The 18960-nt window shown below is 46.0% G+C and overlaps 2 protein-coding genes across 2 annotated transcripts in view; one reads left to right on the top strand and one right to left on the bottom strand.

Moving 5' to 3' along the window:
- The window catches only part of jazf1b (JAZF zinc finger 1b), a 20996-nt gene extending 20333 nt beyond the window's left edge, over nt 1–663 (top strand). The window contains exon 5 of the mRNA XM_048261797.1: nt 1–663. This exon is cut by the window's left edge and continues 156 nt beyond it. Coding sequence (XP_048117754.1) covers nt 1–21 — 21 coding nt within the window. The 3' untranslated portion in view covers nt 22–663.
- Nucleotides 664–3514: 2851 nt separating this feature from the next.
- Nucleotides 3515–18960, bottom strand: part of tax1bp1b (Tax1 (human T-cell leukemia virus type I) binding protein 1b) — a 28736-nt gene continuing 13290 nt past the window's right edge. Inside the window, 17 exon segments of the mRNA XM_048260336.1 lie at nt 3515–4744; nt 4892–4980; nt 5196–5350; nt 5674–5833; nt 8079–8165; nt 8420–8545; nt 8771–8889; nt 10158–10224; nt 11251–11403; nt 11691–11966; nt 12356–12535; nt 14089–14179; nt 14727–14854; nt 14857–14895; nt 16507–16707; nt 17367–17557; nt 17734–17836. Coding sequence (XP_048116293.1) covers nt 4546–4744; nt 4892–4980; nt 5196–5350; nt 5674–5833; nt 8079–8165; nt 8420–8545; nt 8771–8889; nt 10158–10224; nt 11251–11403; nt 11691–11966; nt 12356–12535; nt 14089–14179; nt 14727–14854; nt 14857–14895; nt 16507–16707; nt 17367–17557; nt 17734–17836 — 2364 coding nt within the window. The 3' untranslated portion in view covers nt 3515–4545.

Here is an 18960-nt window from a genome sequence, read left to right as displayed (position 1 = left end):
ATACGCAAGCTGCAGCAGTAGGCCCATCGGCCGCGCGTCGCCGTGCCAACCAGCCACCCTGACCCCACCCCACCATTCCACCCCCACCCCCAAAGAGGGCATCTGCCAGCCTTCACATTCTACCTCCTCTCTGAGGAACCACACACACACACACACACACACACACACAGTCTCTCACAAAAATACACACTCACACCCAACACACACATACGCAAATAGTAATTTGCGCAAACACACACACACCACCATACACTACGTTTGCATGCTTTAAGTCTCTTTATCAGCATTGGTTTTGCTCCTCTTCTGTTTTGAGATGATGTATCTTCTTATAGAGTTCACACTTTTGTATTTTTGCACACTCTGCTATCCCTTCTGCCGATTATTATTTTCTTATTGTTATTGTTCTTTGATATTATTTTTCCAACATGGTGCTTAGCGTGAGGAAAGGTGGCGTGCATTTAGCCAAGAGATTTGTACCCCCACACCAAGTTCACCCACACTCAGAGAACAGGAGGGAGACACACACACACACACACACACACACACACACACACACACACACACACACACACACACACACATAGTCCTTTCTGCCTGTTTGGTTTATACTGAGTCAGCTGGTGTGGGGTGTAGTTGAAAGTATTTGAATGTTTTGTATTATAACATACCCAATATATTACGCAGTCATAGAGATAGTCTTGTATATATATTCTATAAACTTTTCATAATCAGATGTAAGATCTTTATGCTTTATTCCTGTATTCCATTTGATTTGGGGTTTTTCAGCAGAGAAGAGATGGCCTTTGATGTGCACTCTGACAAAGTTTCACATTCCTCTCGTTCCTCCCCCCCTCTCTTTTTCACCTCTCATTCCCTCATTCCTTTCTTCTGTCTCTCTATCCCTCCTTCCTCTCCTCCACCTCCACGCTTGTTCTTTCTCACCAAAACGACAATCTCAGGAGTCCAAAACGCCAGCATTTCACAAACAACCCTCCTCTTACCCCCACCGCCCTGACCCCAGTCACCACCCGCCCCAAACCCCTCCCCTTGCACACCACCAGCAACTTGGTCAGCGTTCTCCGCCAGTGTGGGCCAGCTGGTGTTTGTTGAGTGGAGTTGTACGAGTTTGACTGATCTGGAGTCAGTGTGGAGCTGGGAGTTGCATTTCTGAACATTCTAAAGACTGCAACCAACCACTGCCAACTTTAGAATATTGGGGTTTGTTGCCGTTTGTTGGGGCAGTGTGCAAGCACCTAAAGCTATTACAAAACCCCAGACCCTGTGTTCGAGTGTGTGTGTGGGGGTAGTGTTGGGAATATTTAAACCCCAGACCCTGTTAGAGTGTGTGTGAAGGTAGTGTTGGGACTATTTAAACCCCAGACCCTGTTAGGGTGTGTGTGTGGGGGAGGCAGTCCTGGGAGTATTAAAGCACTTTGTAGAGACCAGTTGCCAACATAGTTTGAGGTGTTTTTGTTTTCTTTGCCAACCTCTGCAGGCCGCAGGTTGTCATGCCAACGAGTGTTCCGCTGCAGGATTCAAACACAGCGTTCTGTTCATATCTCCTTCCGTCTGTCTGTCTCTCTCTCTCTCTCCACCCTTCTGTCCGTCTCTCTCTCTCCACCCTTCTGTCTGTCTCTCTCTCTCTCTCCACCCTTCTGTCCTCTCTCTCTCTCCACCCTTCTGTCTGTCTCTCTCTCTCTCCCACCCTTCTGTCCGTCTCTCTCTCTCTCTCCACCCTTCTGTCCGTCTCTCTCTCTCTCCACCCTTCTGTCTGTCTCTCTCTCTCCACCCTTCTGTCCGTCTCTCTCTCTCTCTCCACCCTTCTGTCCTGTCTCTCTCTCTCCACCCTTCTGTCTGTCTCTCTCTTTCTCTCCACCCTTCCACCTCCATGTTCTGTTCATCACTCTTCCCTCCCCATTGGATCACTGTTTGTCTTTATCCTTTCTCTCTCCCTCTCCTTCTCTCCTCCCTCCTGTGCTCTGTGTGTGTGTGTGTGTGTGTGCGTGCCCTGATGACTTATGTTAATTCACACACACCCATATGTATGGTTGCCTTTGAATTGTGGACCACAACAGCAGTGAACTCTGAGCGGACCGCATGCCAAAAGAGGGCCAGAGCCAATAGGCTGCGTGTGCCAGTCGGCCGCGGACCAATCACAGGCCGGTCCACCATGGACTCGGCTGCCGCCAAAAGCTGGGGCGTTACGGACGACGCCCCCAATCTGATCAGATTAGTCTGCGATCCGACAGACTGCCCAGTCCAGATTCCTTCAGTGTGTGTGTGTGTGTGTGTGTGTGTGTGTGAGCGTTCTAATTCTGCCTGACCCTTTGGTGTCGTAAGGTCACCAGGCCTCTTTCTTCTGAGTCCTAGCCCTGAGCAGAGGGACTGAGTGACAAAGCATCGCACCAATGGGACGCAAGCAAGGTGCTGGAGCAGGGCGTGTCAGGGGGAAAGGGGCGGGACCAAACCCAGACACCCCGCCCCCCTGGCGGGCCTGTCAATCAGTCAACATGACCTCATCATCATCATCATCAGTGCATGGACGTAAATGTTTCTTCTGAGAACTCCGGTTTCTCCGTTAGCGTTACAGTGACAGTATTATGGTGCCAGTAGGACGCGGAGGGTTTGATATATTGTGTATAGTGAATGTATTGTTGTCTGTGTAAGTGCATTAAATTATATTTTCGTATGTTTCTGGAGAACAACGTTCCTATGTGTGTGATGTTAGCACCGGCGGGAGGTTTGTGCCCACCGGATGCTCTCAGTACTCTCTTCAAAAACAACAAAAAAACAGCTGCTTCATCAATGTAAACCTGATTACATTTGAAACATTAAAATGGCCTCTGGTGTCAAGCAGTGTCAAGAGCACTTTCTTCCAATATGTGTGTGTGTGTGTGTGTTGTTGTTATGGTAGAATTGTAACAGCTGTGTGTGAGAGAGAGCGTGTATGTTGTTTAAAGCAGGGGATTCTCAAACTTTTTTGTTCCAAGGACCCTTTGTGGGGGAGATTGAGGGGGACCCTCTCATAATCATAAAAGTTAAGCATATGCCATTTGTATTATCTGAAGTTGTGGTCAGGTTCTCTATCAGGTGTTTTTCTGGCAGGTGTGTAACTTGGTCTTTTGTCAACTTTGGATTTAGCATCCCTTGACAACATGGACTTACTGGAACATTCTCCATGGTCATCAGCTAGCTCGCTAGCAAATGAGCCGCGCTAAGCAGCAGTAGGAGGGGCTCTGTGTAACCTAAGTGAAGTGATTCAAGTTATATGTCAGTCAAGTTAAATGTCCCAATGTGTGGGAACAATAGACACAATTTTATTGGTGAAAAGGGTCATAATCTGTAGAAAATAATTTTTAAAACAAAAACCTCAACTTTGTCATTAAAAGCAAATTACTTTGTGGACCCCTTGGCTATGAGTCTAAAGAATCTTCAGCACAGACATTTAACAGGTACAGACACTAAATTGTTGAAAGTGTTCGAAATGCAAAACAAAACAAACATTACACAGCTGTTTATTTCCACAGCTCTTTATTGTTATAAGTAAAGGATGATTACAGGACACACACACACTCACGTGCATGCGCGCGAGCAATCGCACACATACACACACACTCAGAGTCCAGACGCAGGGACACACAGTGATGACAATGTAATACACACCTTCAACAGGTGAAGGAACCTATGAGACATGCGCAGAGCTAAAATCAAGAGCTTTAAATAATACAGGAGCCAATCAAACTGAAGACTAAAAGACTGTAATAATACAGGAGCCAATCAAACTGAAGACTAAAAGACTCTAATAAACTGTAATAATACAGGAGCCAATCAAACTGAAGACTAAAAGACCCGCGAGTGAGAAGAAGAGCCCCTCACCACCCTGGTTTAAAACAGATCTGCCTTTATTCATATGCACGCACTACAAACACGCGCTACCTGATTGGAGCAGAAGAGCCTGAGCTGAGTATCTGATTGGCTGGCAGAATATGAGGCTGGGCTCTGATAGGCTGCAGAAGAATGTTAGGCTACCTGGACATCCAATCAGAGTGGAGTAATGATATCAGTGACTGTGACATACAAACCCAAAAGACGCTGTTTAAGTATGGTGACAGAAAGAATAATAGTCATAATAATAAGAATAATATAATCAACGTCAGTGTTTCCAGGCAACGGCCCGGCCTTCTGAAATCTCATTCTAGACTGAGGGGCTGATCAGACATGAGACATCATAATGAGAGAGAGAGAGAGAGAGAGAGACACACACACACCCTCCAACAAAATAAGAACACCTACATACACTGTCCCCTATAAACACTCCCCTTAACACACACACACTATCCTTCACAGACTCACTTCATTACTTACTCACACACATACACACACACCCCTTCACAGACCTACACTTGCTCCATGTAAACTCACTGCTCTCATAAGCATTCAAACAGAACCTCTCCTGAATGATCATCTCTCTCACTCACACGTGCAAACTGCTGACACCCCCACCTCCACACACACACCCAGGGGCGTGTCTGTGCGCCGCCCATCCTAATCGAAGTTGAGCACGTTGGCGTCGAAGTGTGTGAGCACGTGCTTCTCGAAGAGCTGCTGCTGGCAGTCTAGGGGGAACTGCTCGCTGCACATGGGGCAGGTCTTCCAGTGGCTCTCCACATGCTCCTCGAACCGCCGCTGCTCATAGTGCGGAGGGAAGATCACCTCACACAGCGGACAGCGCTTCTGCTCACCACTGCACGCACGCACGCACACACACGCACGCACACACACACACAGAGCAACAGGACAGTTAGCTGAGGAGTGGGGGAGTGTTGCTTGGCCTCAAGGCAGAAGGGAAAATGTATGTGTGTGTGTGTGTGTGTGTGAGAGAGAGTGTTACCTGGCCTCGAAGCAGAAGGGCATGGGTGTGTCACTGATCTGAGTACTTGGAGCCTCGGGAGGAGTGGGCTCTTCAGTGGGACTGGGCTGCTAAAAACAACACCAACACACACACACACACTATATTCAATACAGAGTTCACCGATGTCAGAGTTCCATTAGTATGCTGTTTTGCTGTGTGTGTGTGTGTGTGTGTGTGTGTGTGTGTGTGTCTTACACTGCTTTGCTGCGTCTCAGGGTCCTCGAGTTCATCGGCTCAGGTATGTGTGTGCTTGCTTGTGTGTGTGTGTGTGTGTGTGTCTTACACTGCTCTGCTGCGTCTCGGGCTCCTCAAGGCCGTCTGGCCGACTCAGGTTGCGGGCAGGCTGGATACACACCACATTACTGTCCCATGATGGGGGGCCCATCGGCGGTAACCGTGGCAACATCTCATCCGAGAACTCATCCCCGTCTGCGCCATCTGAAAAAACAGATAGACGGACCATTGGTATTGAGAGTGTGTGTGTGTGTGTGTGTGTCAACATGAATACAGGATAGGTGTAATAAAGACAGGATGTCAGTGTGTATACCCTGAGTGTGTATTTGTATTTGTGTGTGTGTGTGTGTGTGTGTGTGTGTGTGTACACGGGTTTCCAAACTGCAGGTCAGAAGCCATGAGAGGTGATTGTTGATAAGGTAAGTGTGTACGTGGGCGTGTGTGTGTGCGCGTGTGCGGGCGTGTGTGTGTGGCCGTGTGCGGGCATGTGTGTGGGCGTGTGCGCGTGTGTGTGTGTGTGTGTGTACCTCGTGTGTATGGGTTTCCAAACTGCAGGTCGGAGGCCATGAGAGGTGATGGTTCGTAAGGAAGTGGATACTGCAGAAACAATGGCGCCGCCTCTAACTCCTCCTCTTCCTCTCCAGGTCCCACCTCTTCCTCCTCATGACTGGCACTGCGCTGAAGATCCTAAACCACACACACCAATCAAGAACAACACAATCCATGAGTGTTCAAAATATACACACACTCAATTTAGCTTCTATAGTAGGCACACACAGTAGGGTGCAGCAGTCATCTGAGGTGACTAGAGAACTGAACACACACACACACACACACACACACACACACACACACACACACACACACACACACACACAGTGTTTAATTAAGGCCTTCATTACAGGTCCCTAACAGTGCTTGGGGTTTTATTGAAGTTCAGAGTCAGGCGCCAATTTCATTTAGAGAAAACCTCAAAGTGGGCCATTCTGCTGAGAGAGAGAGAGAGAGAGAGAGAGAGAGAAAGAAAGAGAGAGAGGAGGATAGGAAGAAAAGAGAAGAGAGGAAAACAAGAGGGAGGGGTAAGTAGAGGAAAGAAGAGTAGAAGAGAGGAAAGGAGAGGAGGGAAGAGAGGAGAGAGGAGAGAAAAGGAGGGTAAGAAAGAAGTGATTGTTTTGTGGTGTTCTGGTTTAACTAAACTCCTGAAAATCTTAGCAAAACCCCAGCAAGCAGGGTGTGAGTGTGTGTGTGTGTGTCACCACAGGAGATCCAGACACCAAAGATGAAAGCCTTTCCTGCCACATACACTCGCTCTCCCTCATCTCGTCTCACACACAAGACAGGTCACAAACACACCATTGAGTGAGAACTCTTCAACATCTCTTCAGGCGCATGTAGTAGGACATAAATTAACTTTTATTTTGAGGAGACACAAACTTCCTCTTGGGATCTACAATGATATCATAGCCTCTTGAAACCACAAAGAACTTAAATCCACACACAGACACACACTAAGCTTTCAGACATGCGTGTAAGACCGAGGTTCTGCCGATGTTAAACGGTAAATGTGATATCTGAACGACATACAACCGGGTCATCATATGGAAGTCCTAATTCACACGGTGTTTATACTACTCTAGTATTTCCTAGTATTATACTAGAGTATTTCCCTAGTATTTCCCTAGTATTTCCTCCGGACATTATGTAAATGTGCTGTGTCTGAGCAGGCGTGGGACATGCGGTTAAGATCACACCTAGTAGTGAGGGCGTGTTGGTGGCGTTTCTTTAGATGCGTCCATGTGGTTAGACCTGACTTAAATGCCAGTGTTATGATGGAGTGGCATAATGCTGTCCAGAAAATCTCCGACCTGGAAAGATGCAGACATCACGGAGCTACTGTCCATGAGGGCATACAACATTTTGATAGAACACATGAAGGGAGCGGCAAGAGACGTTGTAGCCTACAACTGCGCCATAAAACGAATTCAAAAGACTGAATCACCATAAGCAGAAGGCGCTGAAAAGGCAGTAGCCTACAGCGGCGTCGTTGGCGACAATAACAGGGTATTTAATAAATTGTTAGCCAACATGGTTTTCTGTTCATTGATACCTGCTGAGCTCGCTGATATTTGTTGAGCATATATGCCTAGAGAAAATGAAAACAAAAAGAAAAGCCAACTTTGTTCCAAGCTCCTTAAAAAAGCAAAGACACATGGGGAGAGGATGCTTTTGGAAAAATAAACCATGAAAAAGCGAACAACTTCACTGTTATGTTAGTATTTTGTTTATTGCTTAAAAGCGTTGTATGATGGCCTTACAGTCTTGAGTTAGCCTACTGAATTGGCTGGTGGCCTACCATAAAGTTTGTGCATGCTCTCTCTCCAACATAAAACCAGATGTGGGGTTCTATAGCCAAGTAATTCTGGTACATAACGTTGAAAACAGATAAATGTGTTTATTCAAGCACACATACAAATACTGTTTGCTTACTTGACTAGCCTACTTCAAGTATTAGCCTACGACAATAGATTTGTCTTCTAGCCTACATAATGCATAGGCTCACGTTGTAAACAAAAAGCAGCTGTGACAGGCAGCGGCAAGATATATTCTAAGGCCATATCTCAAGATCTTGTGAACTCTACAAGCCCCCACCCCTCACTCGACAACCACACGGAGATTCTGTAATGTGCGTGTATGTCGTTCACACATCGTCCGTATATAAGGTCAGTATTAGGTCCGCAGGTTAGCATCATATCTGAATCATCCGAAGGGTAGGACCTCCGTTTGACAAACCTCCGCATGTACTCCGGAGGTTATATCTGAAAGCGCTTACTCTCTTGCATACACACAGACACACACACTCTCTTGCATACACACACAGACACATACACTCTCGTGCATACACACAGACACACACACTCTCTTGCATACACACCCCCTCCAGTCTCTCCTTCTCCAGAGTGAGCGCAGCCAGTTTGTCCTTCAGATCCTTCAACTCACGACCCTTCTCAGCCACCTGGCTCTGAAACATACATACACACACACACACACACGACACAGGCACGCACACACACACGCACGCACACACGCACACGAGAGACACATCACATACACTCCATTGAGTGTATGAGATGGAGGGAGTTTAAGTATTTGAGACATATAGAAAGAAATGGGATGACTGTGTGTGTGTGTGTATGTGTGTGTGTGTGTGTGTGTGTGTGTGTGTGTGTGTGTGTGTGTGTGTGTGTGTGTGTGTGTGTGTGTGTGATGGCTAACCCTATAGCGGTCCTCCTCGGCGGCCAACTGCAGGCGGAGACTGTCGTTGGTCTTCAGCTGTTCCCTCCACTTCTGCTCCATCTTCGCCAGCTCGTCAGCAAACACACAGCTACGCTCCTTCTCCTCCTACAACACACACACACACACACACACACACACACACACACACACACACACACACACACACACACGCACACACACACACGCACACACACACACACGCACACACACACACACACACACACACACACACACACACACACAGGAGAGAAAGAGTGTAAATGTACAGTAGACTGTTTATCACACATATGAACCAAGTTGCATATACACAGAGAGTGCTTGTGCTCTTACACTTAGCATCTGTTTAATCTTGCGGTATTTGTCGCTCTTGTCGTTGGCTTCGCGGCCTACGGATCTCAGCTTGCTCTGGATCAGGGTGTCCAGGACCGCCTCGCTCCCACAGCTACTTCCTGTTGGGCAGGAACGCTCCGTCAGCCACAATAACCAGCTACGACCATACACCATTCAAAGTACCACAGCAACACAGACTGCTCACCAGTCCCACTGACAGCTATGCTGATGGCTAACCACTCTGACAAACAGCTGCGCTAACAGCTAACTAAAAAAGGGAAATTGTCACTGACTGTCTGAGGGAGGGATTCGTGTTCGTCTGAGGGAGGGATTCGTGTTCGTCTGAGGGAATGCAAAAGGGAATAGCCTTAGCTAACTGAGTTAGTATGAGGGCCTGAGACTTGCCTACTGGGCACAGAAGACTAGCCTTAGCTAGCAGTGGACGTTACATAACAGGCACAGAGGATTAGCCTCCATTAGCTGTGTGTACAAACAACTGGGGATTAGCCTCGGTTTGCTGCAGGCTCTAGAACTAGCCTCCGCTTGCTGCGGGCACAGATGACTGGGCACAGATGATTAGCCGCAGCTAGCTGCGGGCTCTAAGATTAGCCTAGCAGTGGGGGCTACCTACTGGGCACAGATAATTAGCCCCTGCTAGCTGCAGGCTCTAGGATTAGCCTAGCTATGGGTGCTACATACCAGGCACAGATAAGTTGCTAGTTGCAGGCTCTAGGAGTCGGTCTCAATTGGTGAGTACACCATTCATGAGTACAACTCAATTCATGAGTACACTTTCGTGTAGTACCCTATGTGCACTGTGCGCTTACTGGCGGAGTGCGCAAATTTTAACAGAATAGTATTGTCTCATATCAAACACTAACTCCGTGCACTTAACGGAAATTATAAATTTAAATATAACTTTATTGGCATCCCTCAATTCGACAGTGACATGGTCATACTGTGTCAAAACTTGAACCGCTTATGTTATAACTTGCTTGTACCTCTGTAAAGTGTGTTTTCCACGGCTGCTGCTTCAGCTTTTACAACCGCGATTACCACGCTTACCAAGTTTAAAAAAAACGCTCCCTCCCCTTCCGCTATTTGGCCAAGATGGCGTTCGTTGAGGGCGAAAAGTGTCCAGCGTTCCACACTTAGCTTTTTGACCGTTGTGAGTGCACCATCCGGGGACTTGCAGTGCCCTTTGTGTCGTTGGAATTTTCAGTGTGAACACCCTCATGCACTCAAATTAGATATTGTAAGTGCAGAAGTACGCGATTTGAGACACAGTCTACGATTAGGCAAGCTATGGGTGCTACATACTGGGCACAGATAATTAGCCTTTGCTAGCTGCGGGCTCTAGGATTAGCCTAGCTGGGGCGATACCTACCGGGCACGGAGGGCTCTGGGCTGCTGGTCAGGGGAGTGGCGGCCGCCTCAGGACTCCTTTTCTCCTCCTGTACAACACAGAGCAACATGCGGACTCACATACACGGTCCAAAACATTCAAACTCCTTTTTAAAACTGAAAGTGGTTTCGTGGGTTTACGTGGGGAACTCTGCTAACTGTGGGAAAGCGGTCTTGAGGTTTGTGCATGCGTATGTGCATGTGAATTTGTATGAGTGTGCGTGTGGGAGAGAGAGAGTATATGTTTGTGTTTACATCTGAGTGTGTGGGTAAAAGCATACAGTATGGTTGTGTATATATGCTTTATATGAGTGTGTGTACCTGTGTGTGTGTGTGTGTGTGTGTGAGAGTATATGTTCATATATTAGGGCTGTCAAAATAACTGATTAATTAATTTGAGAAAAAATAACAGATAAAAAATTAGTGCAGATTAATCAATTCCGTATGACCTTTGACCCCGAGCCATTCTAGTCAGTAAAAATTAGACTGTAAAATGAAGGGGAGAGAAGAAAACGTGCTGCCTGGATCATTGATTGGAACATTTACTTTTAAAAAATGGCCTGATGGTGTTGATAAAAATAAAGTGTTGAAAATAAAGTCCTCTGCAATGTCTGCAGCAAGGAATTTGCATATCACCGGAGTTCATCAACTCTATAGTCGCACATCAATGCAAAGAAATAGTGTTGACATTGAGGGGAGTGTTAATTTATTTTCATTGTGTCCCCTAGGTTATTTCCGTGGCCTGAAATGCCTTGTATGTAGCACTGTTGAATTTATTTCCTCAGCATATTACTGTAGGTCATATCATAGATTATTATGGTCATTATTTGAACAGTGAAAATAATAATAAAAGAGTTTTTGAACTTTAATGTCACTAATGCTGATTATTCAATGATTCATTTGAATTTAAATATTTAAAATACTTTCACAGCAAAAATGATATATGCGATTCATTTAGCTTAATTAATCACAGAGTATGTAATTAATTAGATTAATTTTTTTAATCGATTGACAGCCCTATCATGTGTATGTGTGTGTGTGTGTGTACACATATGTGTGCGTGTGTGTGTTCGTACCCCCTGCGACTCGGAGAGCTTGAGCACCTGCTTCTGCAGTCTCTGGCACTCCTTGTACTTGTCCTTGTAGTGTTCCGCAGCCATCTGCAGACGCAGACGCAGGTCTTCCACCTCCCTCTGCAGCTCCTGCAGCGCCCCGGCCTCACACACCTCCTAACACACACGCACACACACACACACACACACACAGCGCCACACGACACACACGCACACACACAGACACGTAAACATATACTATAAAAATGTACACAAATGTATGTAAGTAACTGGTGTGTGTGCCCATGTAAGTGTGTGTCCATGTAACTGCGTATGTGTGTGTGTGTGTGTGTGTATCCATGTAAGTGTGTGTCCATGTAACTGCGTATGTGTGTATGTGTCCATGTAAGTGTGTGTGTGTGTGTGTGTGTGTGTGTGTGTGTGTGCGCGCGCATGCTCCTTACCGCCTCCTGCTGGTTGTTCTCCTTCCTGCCCTGTTGCTGCTGTTGCTGCTGTTGCTGCAGCTGCTGTTGGAGGCGTCTGCACTCGGCCTGAACGTCTGCGTGGGTCCTGCGCAGCTGCTCCGCCTCCAAGCGGACGCGGTAGAGGTCAGACATGCTGCGGTCCCGCACGCTTGCCGCGTCACGCAGCTCCGCCCCCAACATGGCCGCCTGCTGCTGACTCGCGTTCAGCTGCTCCTCTTTCTGACGCAGCTGCTCACGTAGGGCCTTCATCTCAGCCTGACACACACACAGTCAGATATGCACACGCACACACACACACACACAGGGATTAAAAAAAAAAAAAAAAATTTGTTAGACATTTTGAAGATGTCATAGGCCTTATTGGCATAGCCTAGTAGCCTATGAGGACTTAAAAAAAGACTGATGGTTTCTATCGTAATAAATTGTATGTGCATTAATGTGGGGTATGGAAGGTGTGTGTGTGTGTGTGTGTCTGTAGATGTAAATGTGTGTGTGGGCATGGAAGGTGTGTGTCTGTAGACGTAACTGTGTGTGTGTGTGTGTGTGTGTGTGTGTGTCTGTAGATGTAACTGTGTGTGTGGGTATGGAAGGTGTGTATCTGTAGACGTGTGTTTTTGTGTGTGTGTGTGTGTGTGTGTGTGTACCGAGGGACTGGCCAGTAGCTGCCGGTTCTGCTGTTCTCGGTCGGTGAGGCAGGCCTTGAGCCTGGCCACCTCGTCTTTCAGCTGAGCGATGGTGTTCTCCCGGTTCACATCCATCGCCTTCACCATCTGCAGCTCAGCACTCAGCTTGCTGTTCTCCAGCTCACGGTTTTTCAGGTGGATCTACACACACACACACACACACACACACACACACACACACACGCACGCACACACACACACACACACACGCGCACCTTAGTGTTACTAGCTCATGAGTTTGAATGGTACTAGCATTAAAATTGATGGGGGAAAAATCTAGAAAAGGGTCCAATGTATGTTTTCAACACAGACCCCAAAAATCACTAAAATACCCCATGGTTTCACTTTATCACATACAAGCCCTTCTCCCTGTAACACGTGCACACACACACACACACAAAACTGCTTAACCCCATCTCTCTCCCTCACTCTCTCACACACACAAACACACACACACTGCTTAACCCCATCATAGCACACACACACGTACACACACACACAAACACACACACACACCAAACCACTAAACCCCATCTCTCTCACACACACACAATCCCCCTCCCTAACACACACCACACACTCCAAAAGAGGCCTTTTTAAATGAGGTGCCCAACTGTGTCTCCATGGCAACGGCACTAGCCACTCCCAGTTCCTGTGCAACCACAAGAAAGCCAGAGGCATGGCAACACACAACACACACACACACACACACACACAGAGCTGTGTTTTCAGGCCTTGGACAAGGGAGGTCTGTTTTGGCCGGATATCCATGTGCATGTTCTTGTATGTGACAAATTAAAACCAAAAGACCAAAGTAACACTGGCACAACAAGCTGTTCACAGCTGGAGAGATGACGAGTGTGTAGCCAGCAGGGTTAAAATTCTATGACTTTTCCCTAACTTTCCACGACAAAAAAAATATATAATAATTTCCATGACTTACTATATAATGAATGGTACAATATACCGACCAAATATTTCAGAGCAGCCACGTAATTTTCATAAGCATTAAGCATTTTGGGTGTTGGATATTTCAATGTGGTAATATGGTGGCAGCATGGAGGGGAGTGTCTCCAGGACACTGGTTTTCCTGTTAAGCCTTCATGGAGGTGTCGTGGGCCTAACTTAACAAAACATCGGTGAATGAGGGTGCCCACTTGATAAACCCAATGACATGCCACATACTATATACTGCTGTTGGATGGGCCATTTGTGTCGTGTTTGTGACCATTTGTTGGCGGATGTGGGTAGCGTGCTTTATAAAGTTAATTTGAGTAGGGTCTTCTGAATGTGTTTTTACCTTGGATTTTGGCACAAGGGATTTTAACATCTAATCCTGTGTATTAATGTAATTAGAGCGGGAGATGAATAAATGGGCATTGAATAAAAGTTGGATTAACCACAACTACTCAAGCAAGCAGTAAAGCTAATAACCAGATATCCACCAATTCTGTGTGGAAATATATTTATATTAATGTATTTTGGCAAGTCAATTTTAAACTGCTACAATAAAATTCCTTGATATTCCATGACTTTGCCCCAAAAATGATAAAATTCCCTGACTTTCCATGTCTGGAATAGACTTTCCAAAATTCCATGATATTCCAGAAATTCTATGACCTGTGGGAACCCTGAGCCTGTTATTCATGCATGTGTGTGTGTGTGTGTGTGTGTGTGTGTGTGTGTGTGTGTACCTTGTAGAGCTCCTTCTCGTCCTTCTCATTCTTCAGCTGAGATTCCAGATTGTCCTTCTCCAGATTGAGCTTCTTCAGACGGTCCTTCAGACTAGTGGACACACACAGACACGCACACACACACAGACACACACACACACACACACACAACATTAGAATGTGTACAGTTGCTATAAAGGCAGGGCTCCAGACTCAGTATTGGACGGAACAGCAGGCCTAACGGAACACCATTCTCCTAATTTTTCATCATCTGTTTTGTCACATTCAACCAATCAGAGGCAAAGACCCGCCCCATCTCTGTTTCTGGTTTAGACCACGATATGATCCTACCATGAGTGTGAGTTCAGTCAAAGATAGTGTTGTTGCTACGATACCAAAATCTTTGTTTCCATACAGATACCAAGTGAAGAATTTTATGTTTCTATTTCACATTTTGGAATTCATAAACTTTCTATATTTTGTTAGTATTTTATGATCTGTATAATTACTAATAGCAAAAAACATTTAGTAATTTAAACACTTCATATTGATTTTTGAACTATTACACTTGCCTTTAATGTCATTACAGTGTGTAGGTTTGATTGAGTGCCTGTCACTTTAAGAAGTGTGTGTGGGTGTGCGTGTGCATGTCTGTGTACCTGTCGAGCTGCGTCTCCTTCTGCAGACCCCTCTGGGTGACTCCAATCAGGTCCTCCTCCAGCTGCAGGAGACGCACACTGGACTCCTCCTGTCTCCTCTTCATCTCCTCCTGCCTCCTATTCATCTCCTCCGCTCCTCAACCAGCGTCTGGGACGACTGCTGCACCTCCTACACACACACACACATTATAACACACACACACACACACACACATTATAACACACACACACACACACACACACCCCTCCTCAGCACTACTCCACAGGCTGCTTTTATGAGCCAAAAAAATGTTGGAATTATTTTAGCAGCACATAAAACAAACATATAAAACACTGCCTATAAAATGAACAGCCACAACCTGGCGGGCATTCCTCTGACTAACCGTGTGTGTGTGTGTGAGTGTGTGTGTGTGTGTGTGAGAGAGAGAGAGACTAAGAGAGAGAAAGAGTGACGATGTGATGTCATCTGTGAAAAGTGACTGGCATGGCAGCAGAGATAAATAGGACTTCTCAATCTCACACACACAAATACAGAGACCTACTTGCACACACACACAGATTCAGACACACATACAACCCTATTTCCAAAAAAAATGGTGGCACTGTGTAAAATGGGAATACTAACAGAATGCTATGATTTACAAATCATGTTAAGCCTATATTCAAAGGCCACGGCCATCCAATATTGGTGTTCTGCCCCGTCCCTTGTTTTTAAAGATGTCTCTGGATTCTCTGAATATTTGAATGACTATGAAATCCCCATATCCATCTATAAATTACAGGAACGTCTCTCGACCCGTTCCTCCGATTGATTTCAAACGTGGCAGGTGTCTTGCTACGGGCACCAGTAAGTGCAGTGTAAGTTTGACGTTGCTTGATTAAGTAATGCAAAAGACATCGTTAAATATATCAGTAAAAGAAGCACACGTTCGCTTTCTCCGCTCTACTGTATCCACTCCCCTCTCACACAGCACTGCAGGCTCTGTAGGCATATCTGTCCACTTGGTAGGAGAGGTGCTAACGTACTGTACACCAAATATGCTGGAAACTTGAGTAAAACTTAGTGAAAGGAGAGAAGTGCCGCACACTCTGAGTTTAAAGCTAAATTCTTTATTGAGACGATAACGTTTCGCCCAGTCTGGCCTTCTTCAGATCGCATGAATTTAGCTTTAAACTCTGAGTGTGTCGCATACTGTATCTGTCAAACCGTTAGTCCGATTGATTTCAAACTTGACAGGTGTCTTGTTACGGGCACGAGTAAGTGCAGTGCCAAGTTTGACGTTGTTTGGATAAGAAATGTAAAAGACATCATTAAATATATTGGTAAAAGAAGCACACGTTGGCTTTCTCCGGTCTTTTGCAACAACACGCCAACAAACACGGGTATACAGTGGCTATTCAAAATGACGTAAACATGTTGTGCAATAAATTGGCACTTGGAATAGCCCAATGTTTTGAGTCACATTGTTTTGTTGCATCTTTCTACAAAATGGTTTGTCTTCAAAAGTTATTCAAAAGCCTTACATCAAAGCTTTAGGCTTATGTAATTTCAATCAGCTACAGACAACGAGTGGCAGACAGAGCGTGAGGTCACTTATCATCATTTGCCCAAACAAGATCACAGAGTGATGAATACCTTAGCATCTTTAGCTCTGAGAGACTCCTCACGGTGACAGTGACCCAATCAGTGTGAAATGTTCCTTCTTTCCATGTCTTAATCATTTTGAGACGTGTTGCTTGCATCAAATCCCCCCCCCACCCCACACACACACACACACACCTGTAGTTGAGTCCTGAGCTGGGTGCAGGTGTGTTGCTCCTGGCTAAGTGTGTGCGTGAGGCGCTCTCGCTCCCTCTGGGCCTCCCGGCTCTGCTCCTGCAGCTGCTCCATGGCGCCCTCTAGCTGCTGCCTGTCCTGCTGCGCCTCCTGCAGTGCACTCTCCACAGCCTCCTTCTCCACACGCAGCTCCTCCAGCTTTTGCTGAGGGACACACACACACACACACAAACAAAGACACACACAATTATAAACACATAATAGCAAACAAACACACTAACACACCCGCAATTAATCACTTAACCAGCCATGTCCTGACCAGTAGACATGGCATCACTGAGTGGAGTTTGAAAATGACACTGGGAGAAAGGTTCACAAGTGTGAGTGTGTATATGTGTGTGTGTGTGTGTGTGTGTGTGTGTGTGTGTTTGCTTGCTTGTTTGTCTATAGGTGTAATAATGAGCGTTGTGCTTTTATTAGGTGGCTGGAATGTTAATGCCAGAGGAGGCAGCAGCCTGTGTTGTGTGTACACTTCAGGTCTTTTGCTCATCTGGCTTCAGAGGAGAGCAGAAATACTGTACTCTCAGACAACTCAACACACTTCACCAACACGTCTATTTAGTACACATATCTATTTGGCTTCATGGGGCCAATGTATGAAAGTGTGTGTCTGTGTATGCATATTTATTCCCTGGAGACAAGAAATGCTAGATGCTTAATAGGTGGCTATAAATTCTGTATATCGGGACACCTATGAAGTAGATCTGGTAAAAAAGTTCAATCACCGTTCCATATTAATGTGTGTGCATGTGTGTGTGATGGTGTGTGTGCGTGCGTGTGTGTGTGTGTGCATGTGTGTGTACCTCAAGGAAGCTGGCTTTGGTGGTGACCACCAGGATGTCGGAGTTGGCGTCGTCCTCCACGGCAAGCAGCTCGTCCTCAGTGGGGGTTCCAGAGCGGAACTGGAATGGGGTGCTAGCGCCGCGGATCTCCCCTTTGTGACTCACATAGCAGAACTGGTAGAACTCCCCATCGTCATTAGGCACGTAATAGCCTACGCACACACACACACACACACACACACACACGCACGCACGCACAGATCAGCAGGAGCAATGGACCTTTGTGTGGATTAAGGGAATGTGTGCCTATAATGCTCAAGCTGAATTTAGTGTGTGTGTGTGTGTGTGTGTGAGAGAGAGAGAGAGTGTGTGAGAGAGAGTGTGTTACCTTGAAACACCACTGATCTGTTGATGGCCGTGCCCTCAGTGAGCTCTTCTGGCATGGGAGACCAAAGGAAGGTGTAGTAGTCCCGTGCAGTGCTCCAACCCACCTGCACACGCACGCACACACACACACACACAGTGAGAGAGAGAGAGAAACCTAGATTATAGTCATGAAAGTGATTGTGTTTACAGGCCTGAGTATCCTCAGGTGACCTTTGCTCTCTTTCAGATACACATACGCACCAACATGCACACAAACACGCACACAAACACACACGCGCACGGCGCAGTCAAGTCAGGAAACGGAGATGATATAGCTAATCCTAGTGCATGTGTGTTTCCACCACATATTTTTACCTTTTGGTTTGTATGATGACAGGAACCCATGCAGGTGAGATTAGCTGTGTGTGTGTGTGTGTGTGTGTGTGTGTTTGTGTGTGTATGTGTGTTTGCCTCATGAAGCTGTAGGTTTGCGCGAGCGTGACTACAACTCAGTGGTGGCAGGAAGAGGAGAAAAAGGTGAAAATTTTACACACGCTGCAGTGCGGAGCTCAATATGTCATTATATGCGCTTTATGTGTTGCTAAGTGAGGCCCAATGAGCTGACTGCTCCAAATCCATCCATAACCTCAGCCCTCAGCAGTAAACCTGTCACACACAATCACAATCACACCACGGCACGGCCAAACACACACACACATATATATACATCAAACACATTCACACACACACAAATACACGCACACACAGGTACGCATACACAAAACAAACACCCTCACACACACACACACACACACAATCATGCTGCACACTTGCAGACTTCAAATCAAACATAGTACAGTTCTTCATTTTACCAAGAGGAGAGAGATGGGGGGCAGAATGAGTGGCACTTCAGTATCAAGATTGTATTCAGAATATGGGGCGTGTCACCACAAAATGAGCCCAGTTTGACAAAATAAAAAAATGGGTTTATTGGATATTCATAATCCACAGACCTTAGGGTTTAAAACAAGGGCTCATGTGTTCAATTCCGTTTAACCAACCCAGAGATATTGGCCAAAATGTGAAGGCTATCCTCATCTCAGCAAAAAAACAAGTTTTGAGAAAATTAGCTTTAAAGTTTGTGAAGTGTAATGAACGCAGCTTCTAAATGCTTCATACGTAGGCGGGAAAACTCATGAGGCATTTGTATAACTTGTGAGGTAGCCTATAATGTTCGACCAACTTCTGA

This window comes from Alosa alosa, chromosome 13, assembly GCF_017589495.1.
Source record: "Alosa alosa isolate M-15738 ecotype Scorff River chromosome 13, AALO_Geno_1.1, whole genome shotgun sequence".
Classification (NCBI taxonomy): Eukaryota; Metazoa; Chordata; class Actinopteri; order Clupeiformes; family Clupeidae; genus Alosa; species Alosa alosa.
This window is presented reverse-complemented; position numbering and strand designations above follow the sequence as displayed.